This window comes from Lissotriton helveticus, chromosome 11, assembly GCF_964261635.1.
Source record: "Lissotriton helveticus chromosome 11, aLisHel1.1, whole genome shotgun sequence".
Taxonomy (NCBI): domain Eukaryota; kingdom Metazoa; phylum Chordata; class Amphibia; order Caudata; family Salamandridae; genus Lissotriton; species Lissotriton helveticus.
In genome coordinates, this window is record NC_136072.1 from 838,807,830 (window position 1) to 838,827,652 (window position 19,823).

A 19,823-nucleotide genomic window follows, 5' to 3' on the forward strand; every position below is an offset into this window, starting at 1 on the left:
GTGTCCCCCTCCCCTTCATTTTACACATCCAGACCCTGGGGGGGTGTCCCCAGGGCCGACCTTGGCCCGGAAGGGTGGTCGCATGCCCCCCTTCCAATTTACATTAAGCCCAGGCCCCAGAAAATGGGGTCCCAGGGGCCAACATCAGTCCAGGGTGGGGGCCACATGCACCCTCTTCCCACAATTAGATATATTAATGCAGCCTGGAACCTGACCCATTGTGGGGACATTTTAAACAAGCACGGGAAACTGCTTGTTTTTTCCCCCCCCCGCAGAGCCACAGATCCACAGATCCACAAGCCTCCCTCCTCTTTGATGAATAAAAACAGCCCTGAGTTAAGAGGTCCCTGGGCCTAATAAGTCTTGGGGAGGGAGCCCTCCTCTTTAAAACGTATATTGCCCTTGGGGAAGGAGTCGCTAGGTCCATACTAGATTTGAGGAGGGGGCCCTGCAACCTCCCTCCCATTTAAAACAAAAAGGCCCTGTGGCCACCCCCCTGCCACACAAGGACAAAAGTCGTGTGCAGTGTGGGGTTGGCTACCTTTGGGAGGGTTGGCTACAGGGCCAGTCCGCAGGCGAGGCCATGTGGCCAGTCCCCAGGCGTACCTGACTGATGGTCCTGCACAGTGTAGGGTTGGCTGCATTTATGAGAGTTGGCCGAAAGCGGTGCACAGAGTGAGGTTGACTGCATGTGGGAGATTGGCCGCAGGGCCTGGCCACAGGCCCTGCAGCTAACCACCACTGCACATGCCTAATACAACCATGCCTAAGAAGGGGTGTAGCATCAGTTTACAACCGTAGACCATTACCCTTTCATCCAGATAGATTGCAAGACTGCTTCTTCAGAACACAATCAAGTCTGTTACTCAGCTCCATCCATGTAGAACTCAGGCAACTACCTTGGTCTGACAACAAGCCCAATTACCAATCGCTATCCATATACAACTCACACTGTTAAAGAGTCAATCTGATTATGAGCCCAGTCTGTTATTCACCATATCTGGATACAAGCCCAGCCTTTTAACACCCTCTATCTACGTACAACCCAGGCCATTACCCAGCTCTATCTGAATATAACCCTGACTGTTACTGAGCTCATTCCAATGCACAATTACTGTCTAGATCCATCAGAATGCATTGCTAACCAGATTCATATGGGTATAACAAATATCACTTACCAAGTAAACCCAGATACAGTATAGACTCTAAACCAGTTCCACATAAAAAAATCTAGACAACTCCAGAGCTTCATCTAGAGCCAAGTGCAAACAGTTTCTAGGATACATCAGGTTAGAAATTAAGCGAATTACCCAATTCATGCTGTATGCGACCCAGACTGTTACTAAGCCCATTTTGTTCCACGTGTTGCCTTGTATGTCTCTTAGGAGCTCCCTATCATCATGCATTTGTTTTTGCTTGGTGGCTCATTTAGGCCTAAGGCCAAATTTATTGTTATTCATTTTAAATAGATGAAGTCATGTTTATTAATATGTAACAATGTGCATAATATTTATTATATAATCTGGTAGTAAATAATCAAGTATTCATTTGAAAAGGTGGTGCTTAGAAAAGGGCACAATAGCTTTAGGTTTTAACATGAGCTCTGTCTCCTGGTGTCATGAGTTACACAAATTACTTATTTTTCTCAAAATAAGCATTTTAGAGAGGGAAACATCCTTTACAATGCAACTTTTACCACGCAGTGCTATTACAACGCAGGTTTTACAACGAAAACCATTACAACGCATTGCGCTGGGGGGCGCTCTAGGATAGGGAATAGATTTAATTTACTATCCAACACCTTCCCTAGTGTCCACGGAGACTGGAGTTGGAATAGTAAATTAATCTATTCACTATCCAGCACCCCAAAGCGCTATGCGTTGTAATGGTATGCGTTGTAAAAACTGCGTTGTAACAGCATGCGTGGTAAAAGCATGCGTTGTAAAGTCATACATCCTTTTAGAGAATATAAAAGAGCTGTTCACAGCCCTCTCAATAGGACCACTTGGGACTTTGAAGGCACTTCCAGAACAACATGGCAACTTGGCTGCATCGAGATCATCTTCTCACACCAGTCCTTTAGGGAGAAATAATTCGGCCTATTCTTGACGACAGCCCTCAGAGTTAAAACAATAGAGGAAGTTGTTCAAGTATGCATGTGTGTCGACTTTACTGAAATACTGAACCCTCACAGCGGAAACCCTTTGATGCTAAAGATTTGGCATGTCCGGGTCCTTAAAAATTAACCATTTAGTTTGTTGTCTGCATTCATCATTTTTACATTCTGTGCTTTCATGTTTGCTACAATAATATTGATTTCTGAATTAGTCTTGCTATATGCACTCGGCATTAAAACAGACTTAAAATAAAGTCTTAAAGTTAATGTGTATTTTTGTGTGCGCACTTAGGGAGAAAAGTTGCCAGACCTCCCTACAATAAATGGAAATGCATGACAGTCTTGGTATGTGCCCAGTAAAATGTTTTACCAAGTACATCTAAGTAAAATGCATGGGTCATAACTGTCAATTCCTTCCACTAAAACTGGTCCATAATTGCACTAGTCGTCTCCATTCACACACTATCAAGTTTGTTATCATTCTACATCACAATATATCATCACGATTGTTACCAATGTCCACCCAGATTTAAAGCCCTCACAATAGCGAACGTAATTCTAATACACAGAGGCAACTGCCGGACTCCATGAGGATACTGAGCTGGATTAAGTTCAAATGATATTTATTTGAGATCCAAAGGACATAATATAAAAAGGTATAAAATATAATCATGAATATTCTCAAAAAGGATACAACATAGACTAACACCATTCGCACCCAATCTGGTATTCAAAATCAGCTGCTGCATTATTACACAGATGGAAGAAAATATGGTCTATATTCAGAGCGCGAAGCAATCCAATGTCTATTGATCCAGAAGCGTTACGAATATTGACCACTGGTTGACCACCGCAATCTGGAGCACAGCGGTGGGTCATGCACCCTCAACATGTTGGTGGTGGTTTCCCCGTGCTTCCAGTGTATGTTTGTGTATTGTGCTGCAGCACCTTTGCTAGTAGCTAGTCTATGGTAGATATATAGGTATGAACCCTGGCAAACCGCAAACAGCAGACTTGTCCGGTGTGCTTCCTCAAACCACACAGTGGTGAAGCTGGAGCATTGTCCGTGGTCATAAAGTACACATAGAAAACACACAACCCAAAATGGAATGGTTCATGGCCGACCAAAATTACCATATGTTGACCCGCAACCCAAATGGATCCCTCTCTCTATTCCTTACCTGTGTCTCTGTGAGCACCTCAATATCATGGGTGTGGAAGAATTCTTTGGAGCGCAAAACGAGCTGGTCTGGATGTGTGTCCATGGACTGCGGCACCAATAAGAAGACGAGAGAAGAATGTTTAGTTTGAACATACCCTCCAGGGCAACATTCTTCAACGTGATCCAGAGCACAATCAATCAATTCCCCTTTCTAGAGCGCCACACCAATGAATGGTTTCAACATTCTTCTAAGCGCCACACCAATGAATGGTTTCAACATTCTTCTATGTATGTATGTATGTATGTATGTATGAGTTCATTATTTTATAGAGCAAGAAACTTGCTACATAACAGCAGAGTACTATATTTGATGTGGTGTTACAATGGGTACGTGCAGTGGTAGGGGAGGGAAGAAGGGTGCAGCATCATGTGCTAAATTTAGAGCAGAGTGGAGAAGGGCTCTGGTGGTAGGCTTACATGGAGGTTTGGGACCTCAAGCTGATGGCAGAATTGTCTGATGAGCGTGGCTTTGACCTGAGGTGTACTGATATCACCAAAGGGCAAGAAGAATTTGGGAGCAAGGTAGGGAAATACCTGCCTTAGCTACATAAGAGGAAACCATCAAGAAATGTTCCACGTTTTATATGTAGCACTTTGCCGCTTTACCCTCTCCAGTGGCAATCTTCTCTGTGTGGGTCTTTGCCAGTCCACCTCCCAAGTAGGGACAGAGCAGAGGCTCTGAAATTATACGATCCTGTGGCCGCTGCTTTTTTTCACATAATTATAGATGTGCAGAATGTGTCACATAATCCATCATCTGCTGCATAATCTGCAGATTTTAACAAACATTGTTTCTGGCTCAAACGTTACTAAAAATGAAGTGATGTGCTCCCACAGACCTTCGCAAAGGTTAACTGGTCATCTGTTAGTAATGGTTGAATACTGTTCAACAAGCCAGTTGGATGGCAGGTCAAACGGGCACAGCAAATGAGAATGAAAGAGCCTGAAAAATCGTGGATTAATGTAGAAACACATGTGAGAGCGGTGGGAGGGCTAAATAACAAAGGACAGAACTAAAATGCCCTAAAAGAGTTGATAGGGATTGTGGGATAAGCGCCCACAAATCAACAAATGCAATAAGAAATCAATTTAAGGCAGAACGAATAAAGTTAAGCTGCAGTGACCTCCTGACGAGGGCCCTGGCACTTATTTGTTTTACAAATTAACACTGATGTGACCGCTCTCTGTGTATGGGATGTTTCCTAGTAAATAGTACAACGATGGTGATAACCACACTGACAATCTGTCGCAAAGCACATCAAAACTCATCCTGCTTTTTAACAGCGGGAGGCGAAGGTATACATCGGTTTAGCACAAGGAAAGTTATGAAAAAATGTACACCTTTACTGGAATATTTGTCGACGATTAATGAAAAAATGACCTAATTATCTTGCCCTCTAAAAACTTCTCATAATAACCATCATAGAAAATGAATGAACTGAGGCAATTTTAACACGATGGATTAAATAATATGCGCTGAAAGTAGGGGTGCTGGGGTTGCTGCAACACTCCCAGAAATAATCATGCTGGAGCCCAGAAGGTTTATGAGCAATAAAGATGCTCAAGGGGCACTCCCCCCACCCATCCTGGTGTAATCCCTCTATTCACCACCTGTCAGCCCCAGCCCTGTCACTCACAGTAACCAGACAGCAGATACACATCCTAGCAGAGGCGGACTGAAATGGTTAGGCAAGCAAAGGCTAACTTCCTAAAAGTAGCCTTTGCAAACACAGGATATTAAAATAAACTTTACTAAAAGAAGTATTTTATTATTCTGAGTTCAGGCATACTAAACTTGACTTTCTACCATGTTCCCTGAGCCTGCGGGGATTATAGAGTGTAATAATTCCAGCAGCCCATTCTGGCTTATGAGAACAGGTAGCCTTACAATAGTGAAAAACGAAAATGGCTGTAATTCACTATTAGGACATGGCACACACATCAGGGCTTGTCCTACCTTATGCTTACAATGCACCCTTCCCTTGGGCCTACCATAGGGGTGACTAATATGAAGTTAAGGGAAGGTTTTAGGGACTGGCAAGTAGGTGTACTTGTGCAGTCAGCATGACAGTACCAGACCGCACGCAGGTTCTGCAATGGCAGACCTTAGACACATCTTAAAGGGCTGCTTCTGTGGGTGGCGCAACCAGCGCTGTAGGCCCACTAGCAGCATTTGTATTTAAAAGCCCTGGCACTCCTCGTGCACTTTACTGGGGACTGACAGTAAACCAAATAAGCCACTCATGGAAATCAATTATATGTACACTTTTCATAGGGAGCACTTGCACTGTGGCACTGATTGGTAGTGGCACAGTGCCCTGAGCAGCTAACACCAGCAAAACATCTGAGGCACATCAGCAAAAAGTGGAAGGGAGACTCACGCCAAGGTGCCAGGTCTAACATGCGCTTTATATTTTTACCAGTAAAACTATATGTCTGTGCAAAATAAACGGCCCTTTCAACAGAAAATATGGTGACTGTAAATTACAGTGCACTACCACACCAGTATTCCAAACTGCATCACCAACTATATACCACACCCTTACCACTCTCCTGCTGAATGGGAATGGCAAATTTGCTACACTTGTTTTTTTGAAAGATGCTTGGATTTATCACAGTCCCTATTGAAGAACTGGGTTTTCAAGTACCCAGCGGCGCCAGGGACACGGCCAAAGTCCCCTGGGTTCCCTTGCCTTGGTATACAGAGACACGGAATACTTCTAGGTGGCGTCAGAGATCAAATTTATTAGCAGCAGCTAGTAGCAGAAATTCCAGTAATACAGCACGGTGTACAACTCAAGAAACTGCTCAATTTTACTAAGGCGAGACATCCCTATTTATACACAAAAAGGTACATTTAAAATGCACACCTCTGCACCAAAATTCAACCAATAGAAAATACATGACATCACACAGCATCATACAGTAAAGCTCATTTTACAGTGTCCCAACCCACAAGTTAATATTTAGGCATATCTAAATAATAATCTGGAAGGGCCGAACAAACCCTTAATTGAAAGTGTAACCCATGAAATGAAGAAACAGTAAAGAAAAGTAGTTTCAGATAATGTGCAAGATAACAGAAACGTAAAGAAACTTAAAAGTTAACAAATGTCTTGAATGGTGATTGGGAAAAGTGGATAACGATCTTGCAGGGAAATTGGCTTGGCAGGGTCAATTCTAGGTGAAAGGCCAGCTTCTGAAATTAACTCCAGTGCACGAACAAAACCTAAGTTAATGTATATATGACCCAAAAAAGGTCAGACTGCTTTGCTCGCAGACTAACTTCTGAGACCTAGTAAAAGGCAACACCAGATGGCAGTCACGACACATTGCAAAAACCCATGTTTAGAAAAGAAAGTCGTAAGGAAAGAAACAATTTAGATATTGTTAAGGATAAGATATGTGCAGGGAAACTAAAGGTTAACGAGGTCCTGAACAGTGATTGAAAAACTCAGACAACGATCAGCTAGTGAAACTGGTTTTTGCAAAAGGTCAGTTTCAGGTGAAAAGGGTTACTCTCTCTCTGCAGTTCATTCAGAGTCAGAAAAACCCAAGTTAATATATGCACGAACTCAGAAGGGCAGACCACTTGTTCGTTGGGCCTACTTCACAGGCCTACGTGAGGGCAAGACTAAAATGGAGTCAGGTTTGAGAATTACAGAACCACACTATGACTTCACGAAAAGAACTTTAATGGCAACACTCCCAGTCTAAAAATGGTTCCAGCACCACTGATACTGTCCTGAAGAAAGGATACAGAAATGAGAAATTAAGTGAATGGACTATCAGGCATATTTGGTATAATTTGGGAATCTCTGAACCTATCTTATTTTAATAATAGTTACTTTGATGACTGTGTACAGATTCCTTCTCATCTCTCCTCCGAACCACATCCCCATGACAGACCTTTGGTTAAATCACCTCACTGCCTTCAACTGCTCCCTCTTCATTATAAACTCAGCCAAATTACTTGGAATCACCCTAGACAAGCATCTGAACATGAAGACTCATATCAGCAATTTGTGTAAGGGAGCTAACCACTTGATCAGGAAACTCAGAAATATCAAACCATTCCTTCCACAGTCTGATTTCAAGAAGGTGATCCAAGTGCTTGTGTTGCCGAGACTTAGCTATGGCAGCGCTACGCTCTGAGGACTCCCCAAATATACCTTGGCTACTCTAAGGGCTTCTCTGAATGCTGTGGGTAGGCTGGTGACAGGTACCAAAAGAGACATGCACATATCCCCAGTCCTAAAATCCCTTAAATGATTGCCTTACGAAGCTCAAATTCAGCTAAAGATGGCTTGTTTGGTACACAAAGTCCTACATTTCAAAACACCCAGTTACCAAGCTCGAAAACTTGAACTATCTGGGGGCGGTAGACCCTCAAGAAGTGCAAACTCTTTCCTCTTGAAACCACAAATTTATATCAAAGGGAAAGCCTGCCAACAAGCCTTCTCCGGCGCTGCCCCGAAGATCTGGAACTCTCTTCTGCCTGAAGTATGCAGAATCTCCTCTACGGCTGCTCCCAAACTGGAAGCCAAAAGATTCCTAATGAACAAGTTCTTACCTTAAATGGGTTATGATCATCCGCTCGAAATCTCTGATCCTCCAACTGTTAAACATTCGTTTTATGCCACACTTCTTTACCTCCTTGTTTGCTCCCTCTTAGCCTGATAAGTATTAGTTGTTGTATGTTTCTCCTTTGACCCCTTTGTACTGTAATTATTCATCTTTATTATGCTTTTTTTAAATGTCAATATTGCATTTATTACCTGCCTTCCATCCTTTTCTAAAGCGCTCTGATATCCTTCGGGATCTTGTTTGGGCTATATAAAACTTTATAAAAAAATAAATAGCATTTTTATGACTGTGCATAAGGGACATTTATGGTGTAAGTGGACACATATGCAAGTGCCACACTATTTTTAACTGTGAATCAATTCTTTATCATTGGTCTCAATGTGGAATATAGTTTGTATTAATGTCATAATATTCTGCGATATAAAAAAGGTAAATAAGGTATGATATTCTGCTCACAAAGTACAAGTAATTAACTGGAGACCATTGTTTCATGTAAAGATTTTAGGATGATAACCGGAGATCTTGTCTGACGGACATAGGTAGAAGAGATGAGAGGATTGGAATAGAGGAACATGGCATTTAAGGCGCATCATTGATTGTCCTTTTAATTGGGATCCCCTATTATTATATAAGATTGATCCTCATTTGATGCAGTAGCACAGAGTGCCAAGCAGCAAGGTTGTACTGGTTCTGTGTAGGGTACGTGATTGCAACATATGAAAGGAAAGTAACCCTTGGTACATGATTAAGTCCTTAATGCTTCCTCTAATAAACGTCAACCTTTGATATCATACTACCATTGACTGATACACACCCCAGACTTCCCTACCCAGACTTCTCTGAATTTCACAGCGGAAACAGAGTCACAAACCTTGCTCAGTTTGGGCCGGTCGTAAGGTAGGTGTTTCTCAGTTGTACACATCACAATTCTATCTGAGAACCCCTCTTGCCGCAGTGTCTCTGCGCACATCAGTCCAGCAGGCCCTGTTGGGGAGAAGAGAAGAATATATTTATACAATATCAAAATTGAATTTATACACATTTCGCTATGTGCATGTTGTATCTGGACAATCTGGGGGGGGGGGGGGGGGGGAGTCCGGACTGAGAATTAAAAGGGAAAAATCCCTGATATTCCCAATGGGCATCTGGAAGGCAACCATGGGTCTCCCCATGCCCCTGGTGATAGAGGGCAGACATTTTAAATGCTTGGGACTATGAATCTCCAGTGGGGAGAAGTCCCACTAAAGGGACAACTTACTTCCACTACTCCGGAGGCTGGAGACAGACGTTAAATGTTGGAAAACCCTGCCCCTGTCACTACTGTGGAAAGCACCACTCTTTAAAATCATTGCCCTGCCCAGATTCACAAACATACTCCAAAATAGCCCGGATGCTGTACATCAGTAATTTGTTTTATGCCATCAATGCAGTAATATGATCCCTGCTCTGGGGAGATGGTCCACCGAGGATAGCACTACCTACCTTACAGCGATCTATATATGAAGGAGGCATAGCGCTCCCAAACATTCAAAAGCACTACCAGGCTGCACAGGTCAACATAATATATATGTGGCAAGAGTACCCGACCTTCAGCCTTGATCGGCAGGCAATAGAGAAGAATGGGTAGCTACATGTGTTATATGGAGGCAAAATACAAAAAAAAGCCCGCCAGCTCCAGAGACAGTCCTCATCATCTGGCACACATTAAATGAAAAAATGGTATGGCACAAGAGGCTTACACCAAAACCCTGTTGAGTTTGGGCACAAACCTTGGCCCAATGACAAAACGACAGAGGTTTAAACATTGGGGCAACATAGGCATCTCTACCTCAGCTGAGGTCTGGGACGCAAATGGTATAATCCCGTTTGACCACTTTAGGGCTGAGTATGACATGACACCCCCTAAGGTGTTCAAGTACCTTCAGCTCCGCCACGCGCTGAGGGCGGTGGTGCTGCAGGATTAGGATCCAATGGAGCACTCTGCTGGACGGTCATATGGCCAGTAGAGTGATATCTCTCATGTACCTGAGGGTGCAAAGAAACACTCAGCATAGTTTGGAACGCCTAAGAGACCATTGGCAAGCAGACGTGGGGAAATTAGGATGCACTTCAAATTCCCTAGAGAGGTAGCAATCAGAGCTAGGTGTCGACTGATACTACTAAAAGTTCTCCATAGAGAGTACTGTACCAGGTACTCCTACATAAACTAGGGAGAGCCACAGATGAGAAATGCTTATGGGGATGTGGGAAGACATCCAGAGTCTATCCCACGCTGTGGGACTGCTCGCACCTTCATCAGTTCTGGGAGGGAGTCACACTGAGACTAGAGAAAGCAGCAAAAATATATATAGAACCACATGCAGCCCGGCGCTCCTGGGGATATGGAAGGACATTGATGCTACATCTTATAAAAACTCCTTACTAATCCGGGCTTCCTCTTGCCAAACGTGAATTAGCTCTTAAATGGGACTCCGCAGCACCTCAGAAATCGCAATATTGGAAAAGAGAAACAAACTTATGTTATGCAAGGGAGACGGTGATATACAAAAGTAGAGGATGTCCAAAATAAATAGATAAAATATGGGGTGGATCGGCGGGAAATGGATAATTGAGGACCGGATTAGGAATGAGTGGTAAAGTGACAAATAAAGGCTCTTAGCACAACAACAGGGGTCAGTGCCAGTTATCAGAACACCGACGTAACAAGCAGAAATGGAACCTTGGACACTGTACTGGGAAGGGGTGACTCCAAGGGTGGTGGGAGGGGAGAGTGGGTACATGGCAACGGGGCTATGTACAGACGCACAGTTGAAATATGATGTTGTGAGAACTCAATAAAATACTATTCCAGAAAAAAGCTGACATTTATAACACTTCTATCATATTTCAAAATACAGCATTTGGAATCATTTTGCTGAGGGGCTCACTAGATAAACTGCTTATGCATATGCGACTTTGCATAGTCACAATTGCAGTGGACAATTGTAAACCTCAGCTTTCTATGCATAACTGGGAAAACCTTTGTGAATTCTACAAATGAGTAAATCCAAATCCATATTAGGTCCCAGTCTCTGGGTGTAGATTTACATGTTTTTCAGGATTAGCCCTCTTGTGCAGGACTCCTCCTTAGTGTAGTGGCTGTTCCTCCAACCAAAGGCATGAAGATTAAGGCCCTGATTACGATGTCGGACTGATCTGAGTCCTTCCGCATCGTCTGGGAACTGGGACTGTAGATCTCATGTTGTCTGTCCCAACCCAGCAATTCGGATGCCACCGAACACTGATCGGTCGCATTCCTATTCTTTACAATGGGAGCATGCACTCCGACCAGAATGCATGCTCTTGTTGTAAAGTGAAGAGGTGCAGTTCATTCCTGCACCCCCTGGCAGGCACCTAAATACGCCTACCCCCGGGTGCAGGGATGAACAGGTGCCCCCTAGGCCGCCATCCAGAGGGCTTGCACCCATGGGTCCACCCAAAGGTGGATTCCCATGACCTTTCTGTGTCAGAAAGACCGGCACAGACAGGCTGTGGGAATCTTCCATCGCAATCCCTCGGCTGGAAAGAGCCGCCCGAGGGATTGATGGAGAATTTCCAAATGGCAGCGGGCTTTCTGAGCTGGTTGGAGACCATTCGGAAATCCGGTTCGGATTCCTTTCTGACCAACCCCATCAACCCCATCAAAATGGGTCAGTCAGAAAGGAATCCGAACAACCGATTTCGATGACTTCGGAACGGCTCGGACTGATGGTTGGAGCCGTTTCAGACCACATTGAAATCAGCCCCTAAGTGTTAATGACAGGCAGGCAGGTAGAAATGTGGCCTTCTTTGTGTTCAGTACTTCAGCTGAGTTTTTTTGTCTCTTGTTTATTATTTGTAATGTGCAGACAAATGCCAGGGGCCCAGCTTTTAGGTGCAGGTTTCAGTAATAAGAAAGATAAGGAGTCTGCAGAGTAATATTCAGTAATCGACAGGACAAAAATATGGAGGCAGAAGATCAAGGGTTCGATTTACAAAGAGCCTCTGCACTCGTGGCGGGGGCCCGCACTCCTGGTGGGATCTCAGCATTGCAGTTTGTCATTGCAGAGGTCCAGCTACGAGTGCGGGCCTCTCGCCACGACTGTGGGGCCTTCCCCACTAGTGCAGAGACACTTTGTAAATCAGGTTATGACGGAAATGGACAAGGAGGGATGGAGTTTGCCGGGTCGGAATCATGGTAATGGCTTTGATGTAGGACCCAGTGGAACCTTCAGACTTAGCCAGACTGTCATCAATATTTCAGAAACCTGTAGGTAGCACAAATCTCATTTGTTCAATTGTCTTTTCATATAGGATGATCTATGTGGTGTATAGCTGGTGTTGGGTTTCTTCAAAAATTTCTGAACAATAGTTTTCTACTAGATTATAAATTCTAAGCAGTTTTTGGAGCCGTGCTCCAGAAACCATGCAATAATAAATGAGCATGTTACATTCTAGGTGCCAGAAGGAAAACCTTCTCCTTCTCCTTCACTACCCCACCCCACCGGTGCATTTGGACACGTGCTCAAAATGTCGGCTCACATAGAGGCAATTTACCAAAGTGGCAGGAATGGAACTATTCAACCCTAAAAGAGCTGTCCTTTTGAACAAAGCCCATGCAAATGAGGCTACTACAGAGGTCAGACAGGCCAGATGTCCAGGGCAAAAAAAGAAGGGGGATCAAAGCAAAAATATGCACTTCCTTGAGGAGGCCAGACCCACTCCACTAGTGGAAGTTGTGAGTGATATAATCACTGTGGAGGGCTGCATGTGTCACGGAATCGGCGGGCTGGATTCAGGATGCCATTATGGTGCTGATGTCCCTGGGGGAGTGAGAGATGAAGCGGTTAATGAAAAAGGATTGGAAAAGGATATGGGTTTACATAGAAAAAAGGAAGATCTGAAGGAAAACATTATTTGTGGTGAAATGACTTATGGCACTGTGTTGGAGCTCTGTCATTCAAATTGCTAATTGTCAAGCAACCTTTTCATGAGTGGCTCTGGGCTGTCCACCCAGGGAGGAGACACAGATCATGGACTAGTGAATGACAATTCTGGAAGGTTCAAACAAATGCTGTTGCTTTCTTTTAGATAGATTATTCTGTGTGTAGTATACATTCTATGTTATCTGTAACCGAAAGAGAGGTGACAGGAACAACTGAATTAGACTCTTGTTGCCACGTAGGCCGGATTTTTCATTGGTCACGCCAAGGCTCTCATACAACAAAACCATGCTGTTACCTGGTTTTCACCCCAGCAACCTGTCCCATTATTCATTTAGCCAAAACAAAAATCTGTGGTACCTGCTCCAATTATCAGAACATTTGTAGTGCTGGTGTTGTAGTTGTTGAGGGAGATACATTTTGCCATCACTTTGGTCCTCCTCTGAGACTGAAGCGCCTGCGAACAGAAAGACAGCAGATTATTATGGTACAAGTAGGTGGTTGGATTTCCCAAAGTCTTCCTGGCAGTAAACAGCCCTACCAGCTTTACCATCTCGTTGGCCATGTTAAATCTGCAGCTGTCTTGGAAGAGAAAGTCCATGATGATTTCAGTCCAGTGCACAAGGCCTGGGAGGTGATAGGTGCACAGTAGAGTGGCCTTTCCTCTGAAGCAAGTCCCTGTGCATCAGGGCACAACTAATGTTGATAAGTTACACCCTTATCCTTTCTTTGTGATCAGCGACCATCACGCATTGGTCCAAAAGCAAACAATACATCTCAACAGACACAATGGCAATGCTGCATTTTGAGCACTTCTTTAATTTGCTTGCTGAGTGTTGCATACAATATTGTGATGCACATTACTGTGGCATTCTCAGAAAATACCTTGCATAATTGCAGTACTCCACACAACACTGCTAACAGGTATGCACTACTGTACTTGCATTTTTTGCAGCATTGCAGTACTGTACTTGATGCAGGTCATGATGTAATTAAGTGTCATTACTTTCAGTAGTGCAGTGGCACACCAGGAATATTTCTTGAACTATCACAGCACAGCATTTGAAACATTGTTGCGACAGCACAGCGCTGAATGTTGAACACTGCATGCAATATTTTATTGCTGTACATTGAAGGTGGGTTGAAGGACGGCAGTGCTGTGTTTGCAACAATGTAGCTGTAATTGCAGAGATGCATACAGAGCAACTCATGAAGGAAGCGTTGCACTTGCAGAATTGCATGCCAGGCTGCAGATCTTCACATGAAAAAAATATTTGCAGCAATTCAATACAGCACTTTAAGTGTTTATTCATAGATCGCAGTGCTGTCATTGAAACTATTAGGCTGTAGTATGGTGCTGCATCAGGAATATATTTGCAGTCTGGCAAAGCACCTTTTGAAAATGTGCTCTCTTTGAAAATTCATTGCATGGTTGCAGCACCGCACTTTAAATGCTTCTTACAGACGTGCATTGGTGTGCTTGGAAGGCTGAGTGCAGTGCTGCCCCTGTACTACTGCATGCAGCATTGCACTTTGGAACTTTACAATGGAATTGCAGCAATGGCCTTGCAATATTTATTGCAGTATTTCTGAACCCCACCTGGTTGTCGACCAGAAAGGAGTACCTGAATCGCCGCATGCAGTAGTGAAATGATCTATTGGAATATTGACTAAACTATGCTGTGCTTAGAACGTCATCTGCAGTATTGTAAGCGCTGTACCTAGGACAATGCATTATAGCAGTGCTGCACTTACAACACTGCTCGCATGTGTGCACTGGTGCATATAGGTCATTTACTGCAGAGAGAGAGTGCTATACTGTCACTATTTCGTGTAATGATAAACAATTCACATTTATGCTGCTGAACACCTACAGATTGAATAGTTGCCCTGGTTATGCATGGTAGGCTTCTCCTCAGAGTCCTGCCACCTGCAGTGAAACTGATTAATCAGATATGTGCGCCTCCACAATCCTTTTCCACTTCCAGCCTCCCTGCCAAATAAATCCCAGTTTTAACTATAGGAGTTTGATCATTTGTGTTCGTGAACATTAGAGCTAAATTTATAAAGACTGTATTGGACGGTATATTGCACAAATAACTTTCTTCAAAACTTGTCAGGGCTTAAATAGAATTCATTTTATAGTGAGATTTGAGAGTCCTCTCAAGCAGTTTCTTAGGAAGGTAAGCTGTAAATATGCCTCTTAAAGCGCCATTATTACTAACCACAGTTTGATTTAAAGACCATTTCACAGGGGGCAGAGGTGCTCTCGTCTGAGAGCATTCGTTTTCAAACAAAGGTGCAAAAAACTGCATTTTTAAAAGTTTTTAAAAATCGTTTCTAGAAAGAGAATGTACCATAAAAGATAAAGACAGTATGAAGATATTCATGCTAGGAAATTAGATTGTATGATGTTTGTCACGAGAATAAATTGACTAAGGCTGCAACGTGTGATAGGTAAGGTAGGTAAGGTTGTTATGGCATGTAGGTATGGTAGTTTTGTAAGGTGTGTGGTAGGTTAGATAGTTTATGTAAGGCATTATAGGTAGTTAGGTATGATAGTTAATAAGTTATGACATGTAGGAATAATATGTTTGGGATGGTAGGTTAGGTAAAGTAGGTAGGTATAACAGGTAGGTAGTTATAGCATGGAATTCATGATTTATTAGAAACCATTGGTAAGTTATGGTAGGTAAGTTACTGTAGATATTGTAGAGAACTATGATAGTTATGTTAGGTAGAAATGGTAGGTAAAAATGTAGTGTATGTAAAAAATATGGAATGTAAATTTGATAGGTATGTTAGGCATGGTAAGGAGGTTTAGTATTGTAGAATAGGTAAGGAATGGTAGGTAGGTATGACTGGTAAGAAACACGATAGACTAGCCATTGTAGTTATTTTACATTATGTAGGTTAGTATGGTAGGTACTGTAGGCAGTTGTGCCAGGGTTTATATGGTAGGTAGGTTTTGTGGTCTTGGTTGATAGGGTAGTTGGTATGACAGGTTAGGTAAATGATAGATTAGGCGTAGTAAGTACGTTAGGTGTGATAGTTTAGGTATGGTAGGTTAGTATGGTAGATACAGAAGTGTGGTGGTTTAGTTATTGTAGATTAGGTAAAGAAGACTGTGTAAAGTAGGCAGGGTCGATAGGTAGGGATGAGAAGCTAGGTACAGTAAGTTAGGCATGGCAGGTTGGCTGGCTCTGTAAATGAGGTATGGTGAGTAGGTATGATAGGAGGTACGATACTGAGGTATGATGGGTTACGATGGGTATGGTAGGTCATGTATGGTAGATACAGCTGATAGATGTGGTTAGTTGGGTAGGGTAGGTTAGGTATGGTAGGTGAGCTATAGCAGGACATAACATTTTGTCTGTATTGTGCTGTTAAATCATTTTCTTGACTTCTTTATCTTATAGACGAGCGGTTTATACGCATAGGCATGTTTCTTTAATAATATTCATCATAACTTTAATCATAATCATCTTAATGGATGAATTGAAAAGTTTTCTTTTCCCGAACATGTTGTATTAGCAGAGTTCTGTCTTAAAATCAAAGAAGAGAGCTATGAAAGCAAGACAAAAGATGAAGTATGTGGTGAACTGAAAAGATAAAGTTCTTTAACAGATTGAAGAGTACAGGAAGTGCTGAAAATGAGGAGGAGAGTGAAGGGATGTCAGAGGGAAGTAGGGGTTTCAGTGGCTATCAGAAGTCTCCTTACAGTGATGACTCAGGATATTTTTTAGTAACTAGTAATCCACCCGAAGAGCATTAGATAGAAGATTGATGGGAAGGCAGCCACGGCTAGGGCTTGCCCCAGCTAGGACTTGCCCCGGCTAGGGCCTGCTCTCTTTGGAATTACCTTTGCAGACAAAATGAGGACTATCCTTCAAATGCTACAGTTCTGGAAAGCTTTAAAAACCCACCTAAGTGAATGAGACTGTTAACAGTAGTGCTTAGTCGCCTTGATTAGTGCATTATACATTATTTGTACTTCTTTGACTCACTTACCTGTTTGCTGGCTCGAATATGGACCCTCTCCTTCTCGATTCTGACCTGAAATCGGGTAAACAAAAGGAATGAGCAAATGCCGCAGGTTGGAGACAAGGAAAGATGAAGTGATGATGGCATGTCGCTTTAGAAACTGGGTGACAATGAGAAAATACACTAACAGTGCACCAGAAAGATTCTGGAACACAACTTAGGTGGTCTGGGAGGGCATAGCGTAGCAGAGTTTTTTATCTCACTCACGTTCGTCAAAGTCAAGTCGGCGACCACGAGCAAGGAAAATCAACCTCCTGGCGATATTTTTCCTAGCTTGCGATTGCCAACATAAAGTTGGCATGCGCGAGCGTGGAAAATCAACCTCCCGGCGAGTTTTACAATGCGGGGGAGTCAGGTTTCTCATTGCGAGTGGTCCCGTATGCTCGCGACTGCTCGCGTTGAGAAACAGCCCATTCGCGTTGAGAAAGCTGACGCCCAAGTAAAAATCTACTTGAGCATCAGATAAGGAAAGCAGGGACCGCTTGCGCTGTTAATGGGGCCGTACCACGATGACTGCACAGTACAGACAATCATACGGCACAGTGCAATCACTGCGAACAACATTTGTCTATCATACTCTGCCACTTGCGGAGCTACGCGTAATGTGACAGAGGTTTTTTTGCACTTCGCGGTGTCCCACGAAGTGCAAGTCCGCGAACTCCGCCAAGGGTTAGTTTTCACAAAAATTGTTTAAGTAAAATCTGTCACACTTTATAATTATTTTTCTTAAAACTCTTTGTTTCATTTATTGTTAACTATGGCATTAAGATGTGCTTTATACATATAAACAAACAAACAAATCGCTTGTTTCACATCCAACTACAATTATTATGTTTTCACAAAAGTACGAAGTAGATTAAGAATAACAATGTCAAAATATGTCAAAATTCACAGAAGTACATAGTAAATTAAACAATAGCAATATAAAATTCTGTTGACGCGGCGTTTTAGTCGACAACAAAATGGTTCAGACCACCTTCTTCAGGACACAATTTATTTATGGTATGAAAATTCTAAAAGACAGAGATTTACAAATCACTGTACGGATTTAATAAAAATCACTTTATTATTTACATTTGTACAGAATCCCTTAATCTGAATCCCAGTGCAATCCATTTATCCTCAAAATGGCATTCCATGATTACATCAGAGGAAGCCTCACCCCACTCTAATTATCCAAAACATATATGGGGGGTGCCCATGTTGTTGCTATCACAATCTAGCACCTTCCTTAAACAGACATATCCCTTAGGTTGTTTGGACATTTGTGGTTAAATATTTTTTAGGATTTTCAGCACTCCATATAGTGCTCCATTGGGCCTATAAAATCCCACAAATTCTTCGCTCCTACGTGATTATCTAGTATTGAAGAAAACAACACTTTGTTATGCATGGGTCACAAATAACTCTCTATTGATTTCCTCTCGCCCCTTCCCAGTTCGGACTCACTTCTTATGTTGTGATGTGCTTAATTATGCTTCACTCCAGAGGTCCACATCTATTTACTCACGATGAGTGTGCTGGAACCATAAGAAGACGTTAAAATATTTTATGGCCAGTGATTGAATGGTGGTCCCCCAGGTACATTACATATAATATAATGCTGCCCGCTTTCCACACTTATTCAGTCAGAATAAGTACGGTAAGCGGGGCAGAATTTTATTATACATAATGTACCTGGGGGACCACCACTCAATAACAGGCCTTAAAATATTTTCTTATATGAGAAATGACTCCTAATGGGTGGTGGAAGATTCTTCTGCTCACTTAAGAAAGAGACACACTTTGATTCCTCTGATCCTTACTCACTCAATATGAGCAAGGCTCAGATGAGCCGAAACGTATCTCACTTTTTCTTTCAAATAAAACGTGTATGTGGACCAGACTGCCTGTGTCTCAGCAATATATATATACATGTAATTTAGTAAACATATATTACCTACTGGCGGTCGCCAGTAGGTATATATAGTTAGGATTGATTTCCATAGGGAAATCGCAACATTCTATTGGGAATAACTTTGGCGCCGGTTGAGGAATCTGCCTGAATTTTTCAGCAACTTTGCCTCACGGCGCTCCGCTCCTTCTCTGAAAGTTTGGGGGGGATTCGTCAAGCGGGGGCCGAGATAAAAGGGGGGTCCCAAAACGTGTTTTCCCAATGTTAATTTCCATAGGGCGGTCGGTCGCACTTTTAGCTCGAACGGCTGAATGGATTTTCACCAAACTTGGCAAAATTGTAGGGACTGGTAGCCCGATGTGCCTTTGCTATGTCTCAAGATATGTGCTCCAGAGGATTTTGAGTAATTTAGGTTCAAAAAAATTTATATATCTGTAAGCGCGCCCCGGTGCGCGTGCCGGGGAGCGATCCGGGTGCGCCACGCGACCTGCGCACGGGAAGCTGATTGGCTCTCGGGTGTCTGTAAACATTCGAAACAGTCCGCAGCGGCCGCCATCTTGTGTCTCGGTAGGATCGAGACACAAGAGGTGGCAAAAAACAAAGGGGTAAATGACCAAAAGGGGGCAGGGTACACCCCCCCCGATCCCCTAGGTTTGATGTGGGGGCCATAACAGGGTCCCTTGGGTAAAAAAAAAAAAAAAAATTTTTTTTCGATTTTCGCGGGGGGGGCGCCCTGTACACGCACCGGGGAGCGTACCGGAGAGCGTATTTGGTGAAAAATAGTGAAAATAATAGTGTAAAATAATCATTTTGAGTGATTACAGGTAGGGTAGCTCTGAAAAGAGCTTTTGGGTTCTGTGGCTGTTTTAGGTACCTACAAGTACGTCCCACACACACCCAAACGCACACAACCCCACACCCCCACACCCACACACTCCCCACACACACCTCACACATGCACACCTCCAACCACACCCAAACACCCCACACCCCCACACC

The 19,823-nt window shown here is 43.1% G+C and overlaps 1 protein-coding gene and 1 long non-coding RNA gene across 3 annotated transcripts in view; one reads left to right on the top strand and one right to left on the bottom strand.

Annotated features, from left to right (window-relative positions):
* Positions 1-19,823, bottom strand: part of AIFM3 (AIF family member 3) — a 337,117-nt gene that overhangs the window by 117,065 nt on the left and 200,229 nt on the right. For both annotated transcript variants that reach the window (XM_078667038.1, XM_078667037.1), the window contains exons 6-9: positions 16,898-16,942; positions 13,247-13,343; positions 8,797-8,909; positions 3,298-3,384 (exon numbers count right to left, since the gene is read on the bottom strand). In XM_078667038.1, the coding sequence (XP_078523164.1) occupies positions 3,298-3,384; positions 8,797-8,909; positions 13,247-13,343; positions 16,898-16,942 (342 nt within the window). The remainder of the gene's footprint in view (positions 1-3,297; positions 3,385-8,796; positions 8,910-13,246; positions 13,344-16,897; positions 16,943-19,823) is intronic.
* LOC144792156 (uncharacterized) overlaps positions 1-19,823 on the top strand; it is a 60,042-nt gene that overhangs the window by 34,410 nt on the left and 5,809 nt on the right. The gene's annotated exons all lie outside the window — the stretch shown is intronic.